The sequence below is a fragment of the Chlamydotis macqueenii genome, chromosome 4 (assembly GCF_036417535.1).
Source record: "Chlamydotis macqueenii isolate bChlMac1 chromosome 4, bChlMac1.mat, whole genome shotgun sequence".
NCBI classification, from domain to species: domain Eukaryota; kingdom Metazoa; phylum Chordata; class Aves; order Otidiformes; family Otididae; genus Chlamydotis; species Chlamydotis macqueenii.
Window position 1 is genome coordinate 71,673,123 of NC_141559.1, and position 19,286 is coordinate 71,692,408.

General features: G+C 38.5%; 1 protein-coding gene across 5 annotated transcripts in view; it reads right to left on the bottom strand.

Moving 5' to 3' along the window:
- PPP2R2C (protein phosphatase 2 regulatory subunit Bgamma) overlaps nt 1-19,286 on the bottom strand; it is a 199,387-nt gene that overhangs the window by 112,066 nt on the left and 68,035 nt on the right. For 2 of the 5 annotated variants that reach the window (XM_086747239.1, XM_086747240.1), the window contains one exon: nt 6,156-6,247. The exons of the other annotated variants lie outside the window; for them this stretch is intronic. In XM_086747239.1, the coding sequence (XP_086603365.1) occupies nt 6,156-6,222 (67 nt within the window). In that variant the 5' untranslated portion in view covers nt 6,223-6,247. The remainder of the gene's footprint in view (nt 1-6,155; nt 6,248-19,286) is intronic. 5 annotated transcript variants of the gene reach the window in all.

Consider the following 19,286-nt stretch of genomic DNA (forward strand, 5'->3'; position numbering starts at 1 on the left):
GTAAAGCATTCAAATTAGGAGACTAATGGCAGAGCAGTCTATGTTTCAACAACAGAACATGCTGTTTCCCTCAAACAGATTTGAAAGAGGCAGATCAAAGAGAAAACATTTAAAATTAAATGCAAGACCTTGAGGTAAAAAAAAAAAATACATTTATCTATTTGCAATATATACATATCTTTTACATATATATACGTATTACAAAGTTAGAGATTCATTGGCTTGGCTTGTCCTGTTATATGAACCCATTCCCACCATCACAATTTTGGTTTTCTGTAAAATGCACCTTGAAGGCAACAGCTTGTATAGAAGGGCAACAGCTGTTCTGTTCTGGGTCAGAGCAGATGCAGTACTTACGGCCACAGTTGCCTGTATATGATGCTTTCTCAAGAATACTCATAAGGCTTTTTTTTTTTTCCTTCTTCTCCCTTTGCTGTTTCTACTAAAAGCATGACTGTGCGTGCTCCTGACATGATTAGGATTTTCTGCCTCTACAGTATTGGCCAAGGAGTGAGGTGATCCTTAATGAGCACACTCAACAGTTTTACTGTTACAGTCTCATCTTCCTTCCCCTTTCCACTTTCATCACATGTTTTCAAGTGACACTTAACATTTAGATTATACTCAGTCTTAGACACAGCCCATGGAAATCTTCACTTAGCTGAAATCAGTAATACTGACTTCAGAGAAATGTTTGGTTTCATACCACAGTGCTGTCTGCCTTCTAGTGCAGCACTGGATCTTGTAAAAAGTGAGCAACAACAGTGGTTTTTCCCTATCACCAGATGTTCAGTTTAGATTTTAGGTTTACTTGGTTCACAAAAAGGAAGAAAAAGACCTACTTTGCTGTCCAGGTGAAGCACAGCATCATACACTCTGTGTAGAAAACACAAAATAAGATCTGTTCTACAAGATAAATTCTAACCTATACTGTAAGTCCCAGTCAGGCGAGAAATAGATCTGCTTGCTGGCTCTGTTTATAAATCTTTCCAGGATGGGACAGGTTTTGGTTTTGTTTTACAGTGGCTTGGTTTTTATTGATACCAATCACTCCTTCACTCCCATTTCTGTGCATTCCCATTTCCATGCATTTCCGCAGCTAGCTGCCCGGAACAGCAGTTCAGATATTTCTTTTGCATGTTGATACTACAAAACTGATGCTGTAAACAGATAAGACTTTTTGCGTATCTAACACAAAACCAGTAATATTTTATTAATCCACATCTTGTTCCTGTGAAAAGACGCCAATGGTGGGGGTCAATGCATGGAACAGATCCCAGCTGTAAGTAGAGTTTCAGCACACAAACCCTATATAACCAAGCTAACAGCACAAGCAAAATAGTATAAATATTAAGGAAGAAAAATACCATCATGAGGGAAATACTGGAAAATAATGATCTCTATCAGTGTGAAACCAGCAGCACCACGGATTGAAAAATGTTATTACTTGCAGGCAAGGCACAACTCAATTTGTCTTCCAGCTTCTTTTACCTTGTGTTCCTCAGAAGCTTTCAGCTCAAAGCCAGCATGAGATCTGCTCTGACCTTGTGTCACACACACACTTGCACCCCCCACAACAACTGAGATTACTCCAAACAAGAAATCCCTACACATTTACTATGAGGTTCAAGGGTAGAGGCACCAAGTTCACAGTACACTTGGCACAGTCACCGCACTGTCACCTGTATAACTAGGACAGGCGAAGCACACAGGCTGTAACACCACTTTTCTTCCGCACAAGCACATAGCCGAGACGACATTTTATGGGGAGGTGGGCGAGGAAAAAAGGGGGAAAAAAGGCCCCCAAAGGTCTTCCAGTGTCCTCTGCTTCATCAGGGACAGCACAAGCCACCAGCCACGACTGGAACAAGAGACAACCTTGAATCAATTTCTTCCAAACAGACCTTCAGACTATTCCCAACCATTCAGAACTTGGCAGCCAAGTCTCAATTCAAAACAAACAAAACAACCCAACCCAACCCAACCCCCCCCCACCCACCCACGCCTTTACAGTTCAGCTTTCCTTTCCACTTACATGGATTCTTTCGCATGTTTTTTTTGTAGTTCCAGACGTTGAAGAATATTGTCCCATCCTGCTCCCCTTGACATAAATAAGCAGCCTTCCCTCCAGCATGCCTACAAAATTAAGCGAGCTAGCACTGAGACTCCTTCCTCACAAAACTATAATGTTGGTGTAAACACTACTACTAAAAATATACCGGAGTTTTCCAAAAAACAGCTGTTATACAGAATAAATTATTTCATTCTGAATTTATCTCTACCGCTCCCATTCTAGAAAATAAACAGGATGTTGTTCTCCCAACCTGGTCATAAACTGCCAGAATACATTTTATCAGTCCCTCCTACTTAATTAGCAAAATAAGCTTTTTTTTTTTTCCTTTTGACAAACCACAGAGCAATATAGATGTCACTATGTCATTCAGCACTCCACACACATATCCACAGACAGGATCTCGTAGACAATGTTACAGAAAATTGTCTGAATTCCAGACACCTTTGCCCTAAGATTCCAGCTAGCATCTCAAATTTTTTTTTTGCCTGGAAGTTCAGATCAATTTCCCTGGAATTTAATTTTTTTTTTTCATTACAGGTAAATTTTAAGCAATCTCTTAATTTGTATCCAAGTGCTTATTAAGATGCATCTGTCCTTTATAAAAAAAAAAAATTAAGTTTTCTTTTTCCTGAAGCACATTCTTAAGTATTTTAAAAAAGAACACATTACCTAATTTGCTTGAGCTCCCTAGAAGAGTTTGAAGTATTTGATTAACCAAAACAAAGCCTACAAAATTCCACAGCTTCTTGGCACAACAACCATTAAAGTGCAGGAGAAATTCTCTATCAACTCCAAATGTAGAGTAAATGAACCTAAGAAAGAAACTGCAAACAGCATTTAACAGAAAACAAACCTTCCCTGTGCCCCAGAAAATCTCACAATTCTAGAGTGTCAGTATTAATTCTGTTAACTTTTAATTTGCTGCATACTAAAGCAGGAAAAACTCTACTGAAAATTTAGATTCCATCAACCTGAATATTCTTGAGCTGGTAGGTCTCCCTAGTCTTCCTAGGAATAGAAGAATGACAAAAGCAAAACCAAAAACATTTTACGTAGGGTTTTGTGGCTGATCTGAGAGTCTGACTTTTATGAAAACTCAACTCATTTTTGGGTTAGGTTGTAGGGAATGCAGAGGATGACAGGTACCTGTACTGTATTTGTGAGGATGATAATCAGATGGCATTCCTCTATGGCCCCTGAAAGAAGATCTACATTCTGCATCACCTTTTCCTTTTTGTCTGCGTATATCATCCTGTGTTTTCGGTGTTTTGCCTGTTACTGTTTCCAGCGTCTGAGTTCAGATACTCAGCTACAAGATTAAAGGTGTCACTCTCAAAAGCAATTTCAATGGGCCTCAATTTTCTAGGTGCTCAAAAGAAAATAATTGAATGGGTGAAGCTGTTATTGTGGGATTTGGTGGACTATTTGCTTGTTTGTTCCTTGCACAGAGACCGCTATAAATACATATTTCCTTATTATCTGCATTACAGGAGCACCCAAAGTCTCAGGCAGAGTTCAGTCCCTGTGTGCTAACAGAAAAATAGGTTTCCTGCCCTGTTCATAGCACTGGCAATGATCCTGCAGCGAGTTCTACGTGTGCCAGCACTTGAACCTTTACACATACCATAGCAATGCTGCAAACTACTAGGAACAAATTAAATATTTAAACAAACATTCTTCAGATACACTGTTATACAGCTGTTGATTGATAACGATACCCTGGTCACTAATGAACTTGGCAGGACTGAAACTGCCAATCTAGAGATGAATGGAGGGTAAAAACATAGTCCTTCATGAAACCTGGAGAGACAGGTGACAAATTCCTTCCTATGATCACATAATATGAAATGGTAACATGTTAAAAGCCTACGATAACTACCTGGTAAATCTATGAAATCAGTTGCACAGCCGGTATCTGAGCAGAGTTTTAATTTCCGATAGGTTTGGTACTTTAGTCTCCCTTTTACTTACAGATGCCAGTGACAAAGTTTTGATTAGAAGGAATTTCCTTCTGCTGCATCTCAGTCATTTATTTTTGGAATAAAAGTCTGACATATGAAACATTTCTACGTGCATCAAATAAACACTTCCTTTTGAACAATCTAACGTTATGTAGTTCCTTCTAGATCATCACACATGGCCTGACATACTCCACCCCAGCTCCAAACCTGCTAGGGAAACGCTTTTCAAGAGATAACCTCCAGAAGACTGAGAATAGGCAAAGTCCCTTCTGGATCACCTCCATATAAATACAGATCTATCTGATCTTCACAAACAGAAAGACAAAAAAAAGAAACAAATAACATTTTAGCATGGGGGTTCCCAACTGTGACCATGCATGGTCCACACATTATTCAATATGAACCTGAAGAGTTGCTTATGCCCTGTTTGCAACCTCTGCCTCCAACACTTGACCCAAAATTCTTAATATGTCCCTTAAACTCTGCTGTTATCTAGAGTTGGTCAGAAAAACGAGTTTGTGAATTAAGCCTGAAGCCCCAAACCAACTCACTGTAATTCAGGAAAGAAAATTCAGCAATCTGCACTGCATTCAAAAGAGCTGAAAAATCAAATCCACATGATTTAATGGCACCATACAAACATTAAGTAAGGTGACTTATTAGCAAATATGCCTAATATTATACTACCTAATGCTATGTAGCATCATGACAAGGACCCTCAAAGTGCTCTTCACTAAATTTATGGATCAGCTGGACTAGATGACTTTTAAAGATCCCTTCTAATCCAAACTATTCTATGATTCTATTCTATGCCTCTACCACTCATTTTAATTATGAACCAAATCCTGTATCCCTTGCTACTTTGATAAAAAAAAACAAGTCAGGAACTGTTTCAGCTGCATATGGAATGAATAGTATTCAGATTCATATCCTTTAAAGTAAAAAAGGCAAGAAATCCCTTCAGGAAGTCTATTCTGGTTAGGAAAATTAACTCTTCTTATTCCAGATCTTGTGGAAAACAGTCAGGAATAATGCTAAATTTATACAATCACTGACTTGTCCTATGTTCTCTTGTTATCATACCTGTTTATAAACAGTTAAACAGACTTACGGGTCTTCAAGTACAAATGACAGTCAAGTTGTTGCAAATCCTTCACGCAGCATCTGAAGCTACAAAAGTAATTCATCACTCACCAACAGCCTTGCTAAGCCTTTGTTTCCATTTTCTCAATTATATTTCTATATTTAAGAGATGTAAATTGGGCTGAAAACAGAATACTCCTCACTATATCTGAAGTACATAGCACTTAAGTAAGTCTGGGATTGCATATCAGAATTCATTTGCCAAATTTGTGAGCATTCATTGTTCTGAAAACTTGTCTTGGTCATATCAATTCCTCTCACATAATTTACTACATATCTTACGGTTTAGATGACAACTATCTATTGTAACCATAATACATAACCATTACTTTTATATAGTGTAGAATATTGCATGTCTAAGTTTAGATAGGCAGATTTCATTAATTGTAAAATAATCTAAAAAAGAACACTAGTTTACCAGCTTAATTGGCGTTAATATCTAAATTACATAGTAATTACAAAAAGAGGAAATGTTAAGATACGGCTTTACAACAGAAACCTCATAGTTCATTTAGATACTGGAAACCAACATTCACTTTCTTATCAATTTTTGGTGCATTTCAAAGCATGCCTCCTGGTCTAGTGCTCTAAAGCTCCTCTTGCACACATGGCTGCCACCAGTGACTGCTTTTCTGAATCACAGTAACAACCAGACGGCATTCAGTTATTTGCATGCTACTTTGTAGACAAGTACATAAAGCATTGACAAAGTTTCTGAAAACAAAACAGTGCAAAAGGAAAAAAATGCAAAGGTGCCATCCAACCACAAAGAAATACAAAAATGTGACAGCGGTCAAGCAGAATAATGCAACCTCAACGAATCCAGCCCACGCGGCTTTCCGATACATAAAGTGATTATCTGTTAAATACCAGTGGCTCATTCAAGACAAGGGCATTCTCCGTCCAACAGCCTGTCCCGCAGGAACCACTGCCTGGCAGCAATAACTGCATGGACAGATACTCTTCCACCCACTCACCTCCAGAAGTGACCTCTTCAGAACTGGACTGAGGAACATTGGCAGGACAATGTGGGGAAGCTTGCATTGCTGCTGCCCTTGCTATACCTGTCCTGTGGAGAAATAGAGGACGTAATTTCCAGGGCTGTCAGTCTGCACCTTCCACATTACAAGTGAAGGAAAAAGAAATGAATTTGACAATGCCTGCTTCAAGTGAGTACATTTTTGGGTGTGGTGAAGAACCCCCAAGTTCTACTGAAGTATCTGGGTTACTTCCACATTTTCTGTGGAGCTCCACTTGCCTGCCCAGCCAGCAAGCTGGATTCTTTGGTTCATGAGTTGGTGATGCTCTTGCCAGTTACCTATATAGCAAGCTGGGATATGGCCATTGAGAACCAACTTAACTAGACAGCCTAAACAAAATATATAAGGAAATCAGGTTTAAATTAATCTCTCAAGTCTGACAAGTACTTGCCATTGGGTAACTCTCTCCCTCCTACCTCCCTTTCAAAACGGCAAGTTTCTTAGTCTGCTGTTTACACATTTGCTTTACAAAAACCATTACCATATGAATTACCTAACAGAAGCAGTTCTTCTGCTTCTGCTGTCCCACTCATTCCACAGAGGCATTTTATTTTACTTCCACATTAATCTAAATAGGGGTACCACAAGAATCAATCCTAACAAAGACAATTACTAATGGAAAAAAGAAAAGTTTCCACTATCCTCATGATTTCCAGCTAGGACGACGGTTTTCAGTCACCAGTTTTTAGTGTGACACATACAAATGATTTGTATATACCAAAGTGCAGTCCATTAGACAGAGAAAGAGACACACACACACACAAAAAAAAGAAACCCTCTATCTGAAATATGGAAATAAATCATTCTTCTGAGTATGGTGATGAATGCAATGTTTTACAATTTTAAAAACAATTCTCTAAAGCCTTACTAAAACAAGTGTGTTTGCTTCCAAGAGCAAACGCTGTGTATGTTTCAGGAGTACCACGGTGGTTTTTGTTGGAGGAAAAGTCAAGTTTAGACACAGAGGTTGGAAGCTAATAACCAACCAATTTTTTCTGCTAGGAGTGTGCACTGAATACTGATGTTCACAGGCAGGAACAATTTCCAATAATTAACTGGAAACATATCAACCTTCATTGCATTTGCTTAACTTTGGTCAACAGCAACGTTAATTTTGCAAGTGAACTGAGAGACAAGACAAAGCCTGCACATGTGAGGTTTATGCATATTTCAGAACTGCTGAAAAGCATGGAAAGCAAGCCAAGAAAATGACGATTGCAGAAGTATGGCAGAGGAACTCTATTAGGGAAAAAAAATCCCCAAACAAACCCAACTTCCATTATGTCAATTACTTAGGCTCAATCTTTCAGCTGAAGAGCAAATGTAGGGGTAAACAGAATTGTTCACTTCTTATTTGGGCAAAACAGACTTATGCATCACTCCCTTCCTAAACAAAGATGCCAAACAGTGCATTTCTTAATTTTTATTTTTCCAGTTTTATTGTCACTGTAAACTCTTTTTCTCTTCACAAAGTCCTCAGTTTCCAACATACTACCCATTTCAAAGCAACAAAGCAATTTGTTTCTCTGAACATCTACTACCTTGGACCAAAATTATGGCTGCCCTTGTGCTATGGTTATAAACAGACTTTGGCCAAGATACTTCTCCAAGACAAATAATAACAACTGGTCACATATAAAATACTGTATTTAATAAACCCAGTATTTAAATATAAAATAAGATACAGCAGGTTGTCTCAAAGAAATCGGGTAATGATTAATTCTGTGTTGAGCACTACAGATAGATGTTCTGTTCACTTTCTAAGACAGGGATTATTCTAAGCACTAACAGGAGTTTTAGTAAATCTGTTCCTTTTCTTTACGTGACAAATACCAGGAGTATCTGAAAGAACCAAAATCATTATGGAACTCTGATGAACTTAGGTTTTACATACTGTCTGAACTCCTCTCAGAGTCATCAAAAAGCTGCCTCAAAAAGACCATGATATATAGATAATCTAGGTATTACAGTAACAATGCACAGATATCACTCATACTTTTTTCTCCAGACAGAGAAAATAAACACTTTGAAACATTTGGGGACAGTTTCTAATAATCATAGAATCATAGAATGGTTAGGGTTGGAAGGGACCTTTAAAGGTCATCTAGTCCAACCCCCCTGCAAGGAGCAGGGCCATCCCCGACAAACATTAGTGGAAACAGTTTTCACCCAAAATCACAACAGTTAATACGTTTACCCACCCTCAAATGCAAACCAGTAAAAGCTAGAACTGGGGGGAAAAACAAAACAAAACAAAAGCTACAACTGAAAGCAAGAGCTGAAACAGTCACAGTGTGCATTTTTGTTTGTTTGCTTTAGTAATCTTCAAAAACATCAAACACCAAGCATTTCACACTTTGAGGGTAACCTACATTTGTTTCAAAAACAAGCCTTCAGTGCTCAAAAACAAGCACCTTATGCATCAAATGCTTCAAAGAGCCTTTCCTTTGTTTATGTCCTCCTGAGTTTCTCCCTGCAAGTTAACTATTGCTCCTAAACCTCCTCTGGAGCCTATGTTGAACCACGCATCCCAAGCACTTCAAGAGGCACTTTAACCATACGGGATAGTTCTAAAAGGTCAGATAACTTTCACTGTCTGGGAGAGTAGTTCAATAGAAAACAAAACAGTTTTGCCACAGGAGAAGGATACATGTTTCAGAGATTAGTCCAATTCAAACAGAAAGCTCTTCCATGACAGAAAGTACATGATGTTTCTAGGATGAACTCACATCTTGCCACCATATCCAAACTAGAATATCCTCTCTTCTTCCTTGTTTAAATACTGGGTAGAACCCATTATGTACATCAGGACTGTCATATAGCTCCTGGACCTCGTTCTCAAATCCATCAGAAATTTTCCTGTGAGTCCTATGGAAATCACTGGCTTTTCTACACTTCATTTTCCCTTTGAGAAATGAAGAAAACCTACCCTTCGGTCTCCACGACTGGAAAAATAAATGCTGAAATTCCACTGTGTGGACCTTTAGATTAATGAATCCACACATCTATAACTGCAGCAGTGGATTCCTCATCTCCATTCTTCACTCAGTCACAACATCCAGGTGGTGCTTGAACATAACCTTTCCCATTCCCTGCACATGTGAAAGGACAGTACCACTGTGGATGGCAGTCCCACCTGGGTCTCCCCGACCCACATACATCTGGTGAAGAAAAATGAGCCTAACAATACGTACCTACAGCTGAATCAAGTTAGTCACCACTGCTAGGGAGCCCATACTTACATTCCAGCATCCAGAAATGATGTTGCTAGTACCTGAACTTTAATGGATAGTCTCCACAGAAAAAAGAATAATGACAGCTTCAGTATACTATATGCTATGGCTTTGCTAAGAACCTATGACTTTTTTATACAAGCTAAAAAGAATATTGATTGCTTTCAAGTCCACTGCACACTAAACACAATTCCCACTGTTGCTATTTGAGGTATTAGATAAAAAGGCCATCTTTCTCTCTAAGAAAAGAATCAACAAGTCTTTCATGAAGCAGAAATGTCTAAGGCTCTTTGGTATATTTCAAACAATCTTGTCAGCTGGAGGTAGGCAAAAACTTGCACTGATTCATCAAAACATGTACAGAAAATTCACTTTCATGCCACTCAAGCTTAGTGTATACTCACCATGTGCTGCAAACTGCAAGACATTGCCAATCTGAAAACATCTGTAGAGATATAACTAACACCACAAACTCAGTGCTTCACCTCTCAGTTACAAACTAAAGGAAGACAAGAAATGGCTGCAAAGTAACAAAACAAAAAAAAAAAAAAAGCTTGTCTGTGAGAATCTAGGTGGACCCTGGGAAACTTCAGAAGGTTCAACAAGAAGAAGTGCAAGATTCTGCACTTGGGATAGGAGAGCTCCACACATCTGGCTGAAAAGCAGCTGGCAATGTAGCAGCCTGGCTGGAAAAGACCTGGAGTCACCTTGGATGCTAGGCTGAATATGAGCCAACAGCGCTCACATCAGCAAACCCCACGCTGGGCCAACACTAGGAAGAATGCGGTCAGCAGAAAGAGGGAAATCACTCTCTCCTCATCACTGATGAGGCTACACTTCGAACACTGTTTCCAGTTTCTAATCCCCCTGTAGTTGAAGTGGAGAAATTGGACAAATCCAGCAAAGTCCTAAGCACCTACGAATTTGTAGCAGTTTATGTAGCAGTTTACAACTACTTGACAGGGATTACAGAGACAATGGAGCCAAACACTTGGTAGTGGTGCATGATACTGTAAGGTCAAAAGCAACTGAGTGGCAGCTTGGGAGGTTCAGACTGGCTACTTCGAAAAGCTTTTTCTCTAGGAGAATAGTGTAGAATTGGAAAGCTTATCCAAAAAGGTTGCAGCATCTCCACCTTTGGAGGTTTTCAAGACTCAGCTACACAAATCCACAGCTGACCTCGATCTATAGTTTTGGCCAGATCATGCTTCCAGTGGGACACTGGACTACAAACTTGCAGAGGCCTTGTCCCACATAGACCATTTCTATAGTTCCACAAAATGACAACTTGTAAGACAAGAAACACTGTAGTATTCTGTAGAAAAACAAAATCCCTTCACTAAGCCTCCACTCCTTGCTTGTCTACCATGATGTCTTCAGAGAGATGAACTAACAATCTCTGAGCATCCAATGCAATGTGAGATTCTACAAACACACGGTTAGGCAGACACCTGTTCCAAAGGGCTTGATCATTGTTGCTTGTTCTTTGTCACTAACAATCCAAACAAAGACACATTGGCACCAAGAAGTGTGCTTCAGAGACCTAGAGCTAGAAAACACGACTCATCTCTTTGCTGCAGCTCACTGGATCTGACTACAAGAGGTTGATACACTCCCACAAGTGACTGAACCAGATTACCATGAAGTTAACCACAATTTTTAAGATTGATTAATTGAAGTGACTGATTCTACATTTGGCATAAAATTTTTTCTCCCAACAATGCAACTGTGCTGATCCTTCAGCCATAGTCTATTCTTTGATAGTGGGTTAATCTTTGGGGTAATGCCTCAACCAAAGCACTCTGGAATGCTCTTTAACAGTAACCACTGACGACAGGAAGACTCCTCATCAGGTCAAGATTAAGTATTTACCTCAATGTTCCACACACAGCTCAAAAAAATTGACTGTGTCATCATGATATTACCACAATATGAACTTTTTGGAAACTGTAAAAGCATAATTTAGGGGGACAATATGAACCTAACAAATAAGTACCCAAATGAGCAGATCAAGGGAAAAAATACTGTTTTGTTAAGATATGGACATTTTCTAAAGTTCTCGAAGAGACAAACTTGAAAAATATCTGTAACAAAGAAATTTATTTAAGGACTGGAAACTATGTTACTGGCATTCATTAAATAATCTGTATTTTTTTCAGAGAGATTTAATTATACCTTCCGTGTTGCTCATGCATTGAAAGATCTTCAGGTTAGCATTTATTTGAATTCTACTGCAACATAAATTAATACAACTTAGAGACATTTATTAGCCCTTCAAATAATAAACTGAAAATGTGTCCAGGTAGTATATTGTTGAAAAGAAGAAAAAGACATACAATTAAAACCTGAACTACAAATTAATTTGCATTTCAGAAAGTTACAAAGTAGCCTTAAGCAACACTACCTCAAAGAGAAAATCTGGTAGTTTTGCTTCAAGCAAAGACATAGGAGTACTTAAAAGAAAGCAACACGCAGCAAGGGTAAATCACATAGAAGGAATAGGCAAGAGGTCACAGAAAAACAAATGTGTTTGCACCCAGGTTATTATAAGTTTGAATGCATTGAGCTCGTAAGGAAACTTGCAAAGACAGTATTAAGGTCACAGGATTCAACAGGATAATTTTAACAGTACCCTAAATTTAACAAATTGTATTATGCATTAGAATTTCCAAGTAGATTTCCTAACCCATTATGAAAAATAATAAAATGATAATTCTAACCAGTTACAGTAACTATGGAATATCTGTTCTTTTGGTTAAATAATAGATTTTGACAGGCTAAACATACTGTTTGCTAGTTAACAGCAACGCAGGTAACTGAGAAAATTAACTAACACATTTAACAAATACGCATAATTTCAGCTCCCAGGATTTTTTTTCTCATGAAATTGCAGAACATACTTACATTTCTGACAGCATGTTGAAAAGTCTAAGCTTTGTAGAATCTAAGATTTCTGAACACAGTGAAGTTAGGCCAAATTTCCACCTTTACCTATTTTTGTCCTAAAGAACAAAATCAGTAACAGCATTGAATCTCCAAAGGTTCAGCACACTGAGGTACCCAGAAAATTTTTTTGGAACGCAATTACTTTATTGATTCTTGCACTAAGTCAGATAAACTCTTGAAAAAAAATATCTTCCAGTATCAGGGGTTATATACTACATCTCCCCAATGTATATAATGTAGTACTGAAGACAAAAGTAACTAAAGTTACTGTAGAAAGTCATTAGAAGAAACGAGTGTAGAGACTAAGATAAGGTCTTTCAAAGCACAAACAAAATCTGTGGTTTGTATATACAGACATATATTTTTATAGACTTATACACTCTGTGTACATAGAGTACAGCCATACAAAGCCATGCAGCCCGATCCAACCCCACTGGAGCCAGTGGCAGGTTCTTAATAGACTTCACTGGATACTAAATCACAATTACAAACAAGCTGTAACAATCTGTCAGGATTTGAAAAAAGAAATTGTTGCCGTTTGATGGAAATGTGGATCTTAGTGTCCTAACAAGGACAATAAAAATAAGTAGTGCATTTCAGTTTTTTTAAAACCTACCAGAGTAGAAAAATAAAGCTGAATTTAAAAAAAAAAAAAAAAAAAAAATCATACAGCTTCCATTATTTCCAGTCACTTTCAGTTCTTTAGTAGAGTGGTAAACCTAAAAAAAAAGGAAACATCACTAGCTTTTCCCTTATGATAACATGGTAAAATCCTGATCCTCATTCTTAGGACAAGTCTGTTGATACCAATCTATTTAACTAGGACCTTACCCAGGAAGCCGGTCAGGCCTCCTTCCAAAGTCAGAAATTCCTCTTCAGTAAAATGGTATAGAAAACGGGACTCTTGACATTTCAAAGAGACCTTCCCCTTGCACCTGAGGGTCATCTACAGATTAATCAAGTCCAAGTCCAAGATGATTCTGAGTCTCATCTGTGTCCTTTAATGACAGTAAAAGAATGGTACCGAGTGGCCATCCCAGGTCTTGCACTCACAAGACTCAATGGGTATATGTACAGACAGCAGAAAGAACTTGGAAGAGTGTGCCAAACGAGTTATGATTTTGGCTGAATTTCCTTTTTTTTTGGATAAAGATTTCTGGAGCTTGAAGAGCAGCAAGTACTGCAGATAAAAGCAAGTATCACTAACAATCAAGCCAAGTAACAAACGGAAAGAGAACAATTGTAGTCAAGGAAGGAACAACTGTATTTCTACCTCCGTATTTCTCTCCCCAGCACTGCTTGGATCTACATATTCCTGACCTCCTCTAAATCTGAACAGGCAGTATTACTTCCAGAGAGAGACACAATTGAGAATGTAAAGCTTTGGGGCCCTGCTTGAACAGAGATGGAACAGTTGCCTTCTGGCAGGAATTAAAGCTGGTATGGAAATTTCACAAAAGGAATTAAAAGATGGTCTGGAAAGTGGCCAAAAGGAGATCAAAGGAACTTTAGCAGCACGAAGACACATACCAGAAGCACATGAAAGGCAACTTCAAGGCAGACCATTAGATTTAAGAAAGTATCCGTTGCCTGGGTAGAAGGCTGTGTGAACCAAGGGAAAATGTAAATTATTCTTGTGAAACATTAGGTCACAAAATATCCATACTTTCTAGTGTAATTTCCAGTCTTGAGCACATATCAGACATCTAGAAGAACAGACGTATTTTAGATTCAGCCCAAATTTTGAACTATAAGAACTGATCAGCAAATCCTTCTTCTTCTTCTTCAAATATGGTATGTTACTGTATCTGAGATTCAGATTCTGAAAAATGCCAGCTATCTGTGAGCTAAAACATATTAAACACAGAAAAACTATAGCTCATGTCTTATATCACACTTGTTGTGGTAAATATATGATAAAGGCATGAGTATTTATGATGGGAAACCGAGATTTTCCAAAAACTCCAGCATGGTGAAATTCACCTCAACTAGAAACAGTGATAAAATAAATAAATTTGGCAAGATTATATAGGGTACAGGCAGACCTATACAGCTTTATATTACTTGAAGACACTAGTAGGCTTGGTTGCTGCCAGTAGACCAGCCATGGCAGCACAGAGCTCGTTATTCAACCCTGCTTCTTTGTAACTTCATTAAAGACTTAATCTTTAGAAGCAGTATTAAGGGTAAAAAATATGATTGTTGTATTTCCAATGTTGTCACACAGAGGGCTGGCAGCAGCAACAATTTAGGGTCCACTGAGAGGCTGGTGTACTCAGCACCACTGTGATACACTGCAAATGGAAAAGAGAGCAGCAAATGGAGCACAGACAGAATGCGCATGCTTATCCACATATTTACTGGAGTTCCAAAGTATTTCTGTTTTAATATTAACTTCTGTGTTTAGTTTGTCTGCAATGTAAAAGTCTCTCCTCTCTGAAATATAAAATAATAAAACTTTCAGAATAATTTTCTTTTCTCTTTTTATACAGAGAAGGGACGTACAGAGGGGGAGGCCAGAACATGTCTTCACTGAGACTCACTCACAGAACTGCAGGAACAAGTTGGCCCCAGAACAGTTATTTTACAGAAACACAACATCAAAAGTGGACAGTTTTTAAAGAGGATAGCTTCAAAAGCAGAAACAGACCATCCATGGATATGATCCGGTTAGCCCCAGAGCGGCAAAGAGGAGCTCTGGGGATTCAGAATTGGATAAAAGCTTCAGGGAACTTTGGGTTATTGCTTTTAAAAGCTCTAAGGATGAACAGGTGCTTCGCCTCATCTCTGTCTCTGCCCTACACACTACTCTGTCAACAAACTCTGATCATGCTTCCATCACCAAAAGCAGTTTTTGAAAAATAAAATGAAAACAGTTACAGGAAAATCTTCCTGAGCTCTAGCAGGCCACAGGTTTCTTCAGTAGGCCACAGACAAGAAACAGAAAAAACAATGTCTCTTTACATAAATTCATGAGAACTATCACTTAAAAGCTAAAGCACAGGACTTCTCGAAATTCCTGAGTGACTGAGTAACTCACTATTTTTAGGTGAAACAATTGTGCTCAAGTTTGCTAGAACTGTGTTGCACCTCTTCTAGCAGCAGGTTCCACCCATGATGGCAGGTCCTAGTTAAACTGTTTAGGTATATCTTGTTGTCAAATGCAGTAAAATCTAATCCAGCTACCTTTTATTTATTTTTGATGCAGGTATTAGCACTGTTTAACTAATAGATCTTGCCTTGCAAACTCCTACAGAGTTTCACTTATATAATAAAACCTCAAATTTTGGAGCTACGATTTCTGGACTGCATTGCAAAACTGCAAAAGGCAAAGAACAGGAGCACTTCCATTGTTCAGCTTTGAAAGCAGACTCTGATAAGTTCCTTTATTCCTTTCCTCAAGCTCAATTATTCAGACTGTACTGCTGTGATAGAGCAACAAGCTGTGTGGTGCGGTCGACACGCTGGAGGGAAGGGATGCCATCCAGAGGAACCTTGACAGGCTGGAGAGGTGGGCTCCTGTGAAGAAAGGCTGAGAGAGTTGGGGCTGTTCAGCCTGGAGAAGAGGAGGCTCTGGGGAGATCTTAAAGCGGTCTTCCAGGACCTAAACAAGTGACAGATTTTTTTAGCAGGGCCTGTTGCGACAGGACAAAGGGTAACGGTTTTAAACTAAAAGAGGATAGATTCAGAGTACGTATAAGGAAGAAATTTTTTACACTGAGGGTGGTGGAACACTGGCACAGGTTGCCCAGAGAGGTGGCGGATGTCCCATCCCTGGAAACGTTCAAGGCCAGGTTGGATGAGGCTCTGAGCAACCTGACCTGGTTGGAGATGTCCCTGCTCCTTGCAGGGGGGTTGGACTAGATGACCCTTAAAACGTCCCTTCCAACCCAAACTATTCTATGATTCTACATATTTTAAGCATCCTCAGCTAACAACTTGTTAATTCAAATACTGATCCCATTAACCTAAGATACAGATCTTTCAAACCATGTAAAACTACAGAACTAGTATGCTCCTATAAGTTACTCCAAATTTGTCAAGCTGCAGAATGAAACAACATTTCAGAAATGGTAGCTGACACATGAATACATTAGAGAAATCAGATCTAAAGCCAGTCAAAATAGTTAGAGGTAGCTCTAAAGTTAAAAGCATTTTTAACATAGAAATTGAAATTTTAAATCTTGGCAATACTGAGATAAGGTTTTCTACTTAGTCTTAAAATTTCAAAAGTGCTTGGAGTTACTGGATGTATTACTGCCTCGGACGATGAAGATCCATGAATGTATATGCTCATATGCATAAACAAATTTATGAATAGAGATTTATGGATCAGAGGTGACTTAGCAAGAGGGACATTAAGAGCTTAGCAATCTTTGCAACATTTCAGGAAAGGAAACCACCAAACTGGCTATTTTTTAAAGAAAACTGTGTAAATTCAATTGCTAACAACAACAATATGCCACCCATAAAGACTGAATTCAGCCATTAAAATGTAAAATAAAGGAATAGCTTCCTGTGCTAACCGCAATATAACTGCATCTATCAAGTCTCATCTGTAATAATCAGGCTGATGTTTGCTCTGTGGAGTCCAAATCACTAATTCCTCCAATTTACACCAACTTCTTGGCTTTCAGGAACAAAAATCATTTTCTGTCTAAATATACTTACACTTAACAATCAGAAATGAACCCCTCTGCAAACAATTCTCTATATTGGCAATCATCTTTGTTAGTAATTATTCATAGTGCAGAAGCATCAAAGCTTTCCGCTTTCAGATTTAACATTACTACTATTACTACCATTTCCCAGGTACATCCACTGTAACTATCAAATGTTTTTCCAACATACTCATGGCTCATATTTCCTCCTTTCTTTCTACTATGCATAAATACTGCAAAAGCCTTATAAAAGGTGGTTTTCAAGAAGCATTACAGTAAGCATCACTACTATGTAAGACCAAGTCTTTACAATAGTGAGCAAACTGGTGCACATTTAACAGTTTGCAACGGGGCCTTGATGACAGACGGCAACTTTACACCTGCGGCAGCCAGCACTGCTCACAGCAACCTGTGCTCTCAGGAGCAGGCAGGGGTGGTGTTTCCCTCTCTGCTAGCAAGGAACAAATTTAAAAACAGGCCAAGTTTGCTGACATTTTCGGAAGAAGCTGGACTCTTAGGTTGGTGGGCTAACCAGTGCCCCTTTCACTCTGATCTCCTCTCTGCTGGTGCTCCCTCTGCGATGGGACGGGCTCCAACAGCAGCAGAGAAGGAAGGGTGGGCAGCCCAGGCTACAGCTTTCTCTGGAGAACAGACTATTTGCTGCCTATAACTGCATCCACAAGCAGTTTCAAACCAAACCCCAAATTTAAAATTCCTTGCAACTAATTTGAAGGTATGAAAACATAAAAGAAACATTCTCAGTATTTCAATCTAACCAAAAAACTGGAGAAGATCAACACAACAAACAACTATTTGTTTGTACTCTGTACAAATCACATTCTGTCGTAATTTCTGCAGGATAGTTCAAAGTTTAAGCAAGTAAAAACCTTCACTTGGACACAGTGTAAATTCTTGCAGCTAGTACATCTTAAAGTTTTAATATAATTGGTTGATTTGCAATATCATTACTGCTAACATGCAACTTATTTGTTTTTAATCTAGCACCTTTGTAACATTTATATAGTGTCACAAAAGGTCTCTACTCTATATGACCTATTTTCACAAAACAGAAGTGGAAGCACAGAAATATTGAATGTAGCAATTAAGTACATACCTAAACCTGGGGGCGGGGGGGGGAATAAAAAAAAAAAACTACATCCAAGCAATCCATTTTTCAGAAAACTGCACCTCATCACCACTGCAGGGGAAAATCAGAAATGCAGGGACACTGCTTCTCATATCATGGTGTAAGGAAAGTTTCGCTCCTGGCACAGACCAAGTCTCACCTCCCTGATCAGCAAACACTGACATACATAGACCAAAATAGTCTGTGAATCATATGGGACTTGAAAGACATACAGTGCCCTACATACAGGCTCTTACTGTCCCATCTCCCAATGCTGAAACTTCTACATACATGGTTCTAATACTTCTAGATTCACATTTCAAGCACAGCAACTGGAAGGAACACAGACACATCAGAAAACATGTACTAGCAGTCATCCACAGTACTTCTGTGAGTGCAAGATATACAAAAGCCTGAGTGCAATACAACAGACACAAAATCATATTCACACAGTGAGAAGCACCACCACCCATATGACCATTAATTGACTCTTAGCATCAGGTGGTCCAGGAATTTCTGTAAGATATGTAATAATTCATGGCTACCTATTTCAAACAGATTGCATATGTGAATTCTGCTTTGAGCTTCACTGCTGATTAAAGTGAATATACTTGACCTAAATCCTCCATTCAAAAGAATACTACAGAACACACATCTGACTTCATCTTGTATTGGTTATTCCCATATCACAGACCTGCATGCAGAAATAAAAGATATCAAATCAAACAGAGTGTCAAAATTCACACATAGCACGACAAGTCTTGTCTGCTACCTTGGCAGTCAGCTTTGCCTTGCACTATTACTCCAGTCAACTTTGGCAGTGGAGGCAGTCAACTTTGCCTCCACTGTTACTATTTGTTTAATTTTACTAATTGATTGTTATTACCGATTTTTTTGTTTTATCTTGTTTAATTTTACTAATCAATTATTATTACCAAATTTTTAGTTGAATTTTTCTTTTTATCATATCACAATGTAGAAATAAAGGCATTCTTTCAGACGTTATTTATGAAATAAAGACAGAGAGAGCCTGATTTACAGCTATACATTTGAAAACCCTGGAAAGATTTATTAAAGACGTTGTGCCAAGTTCTATCACTTC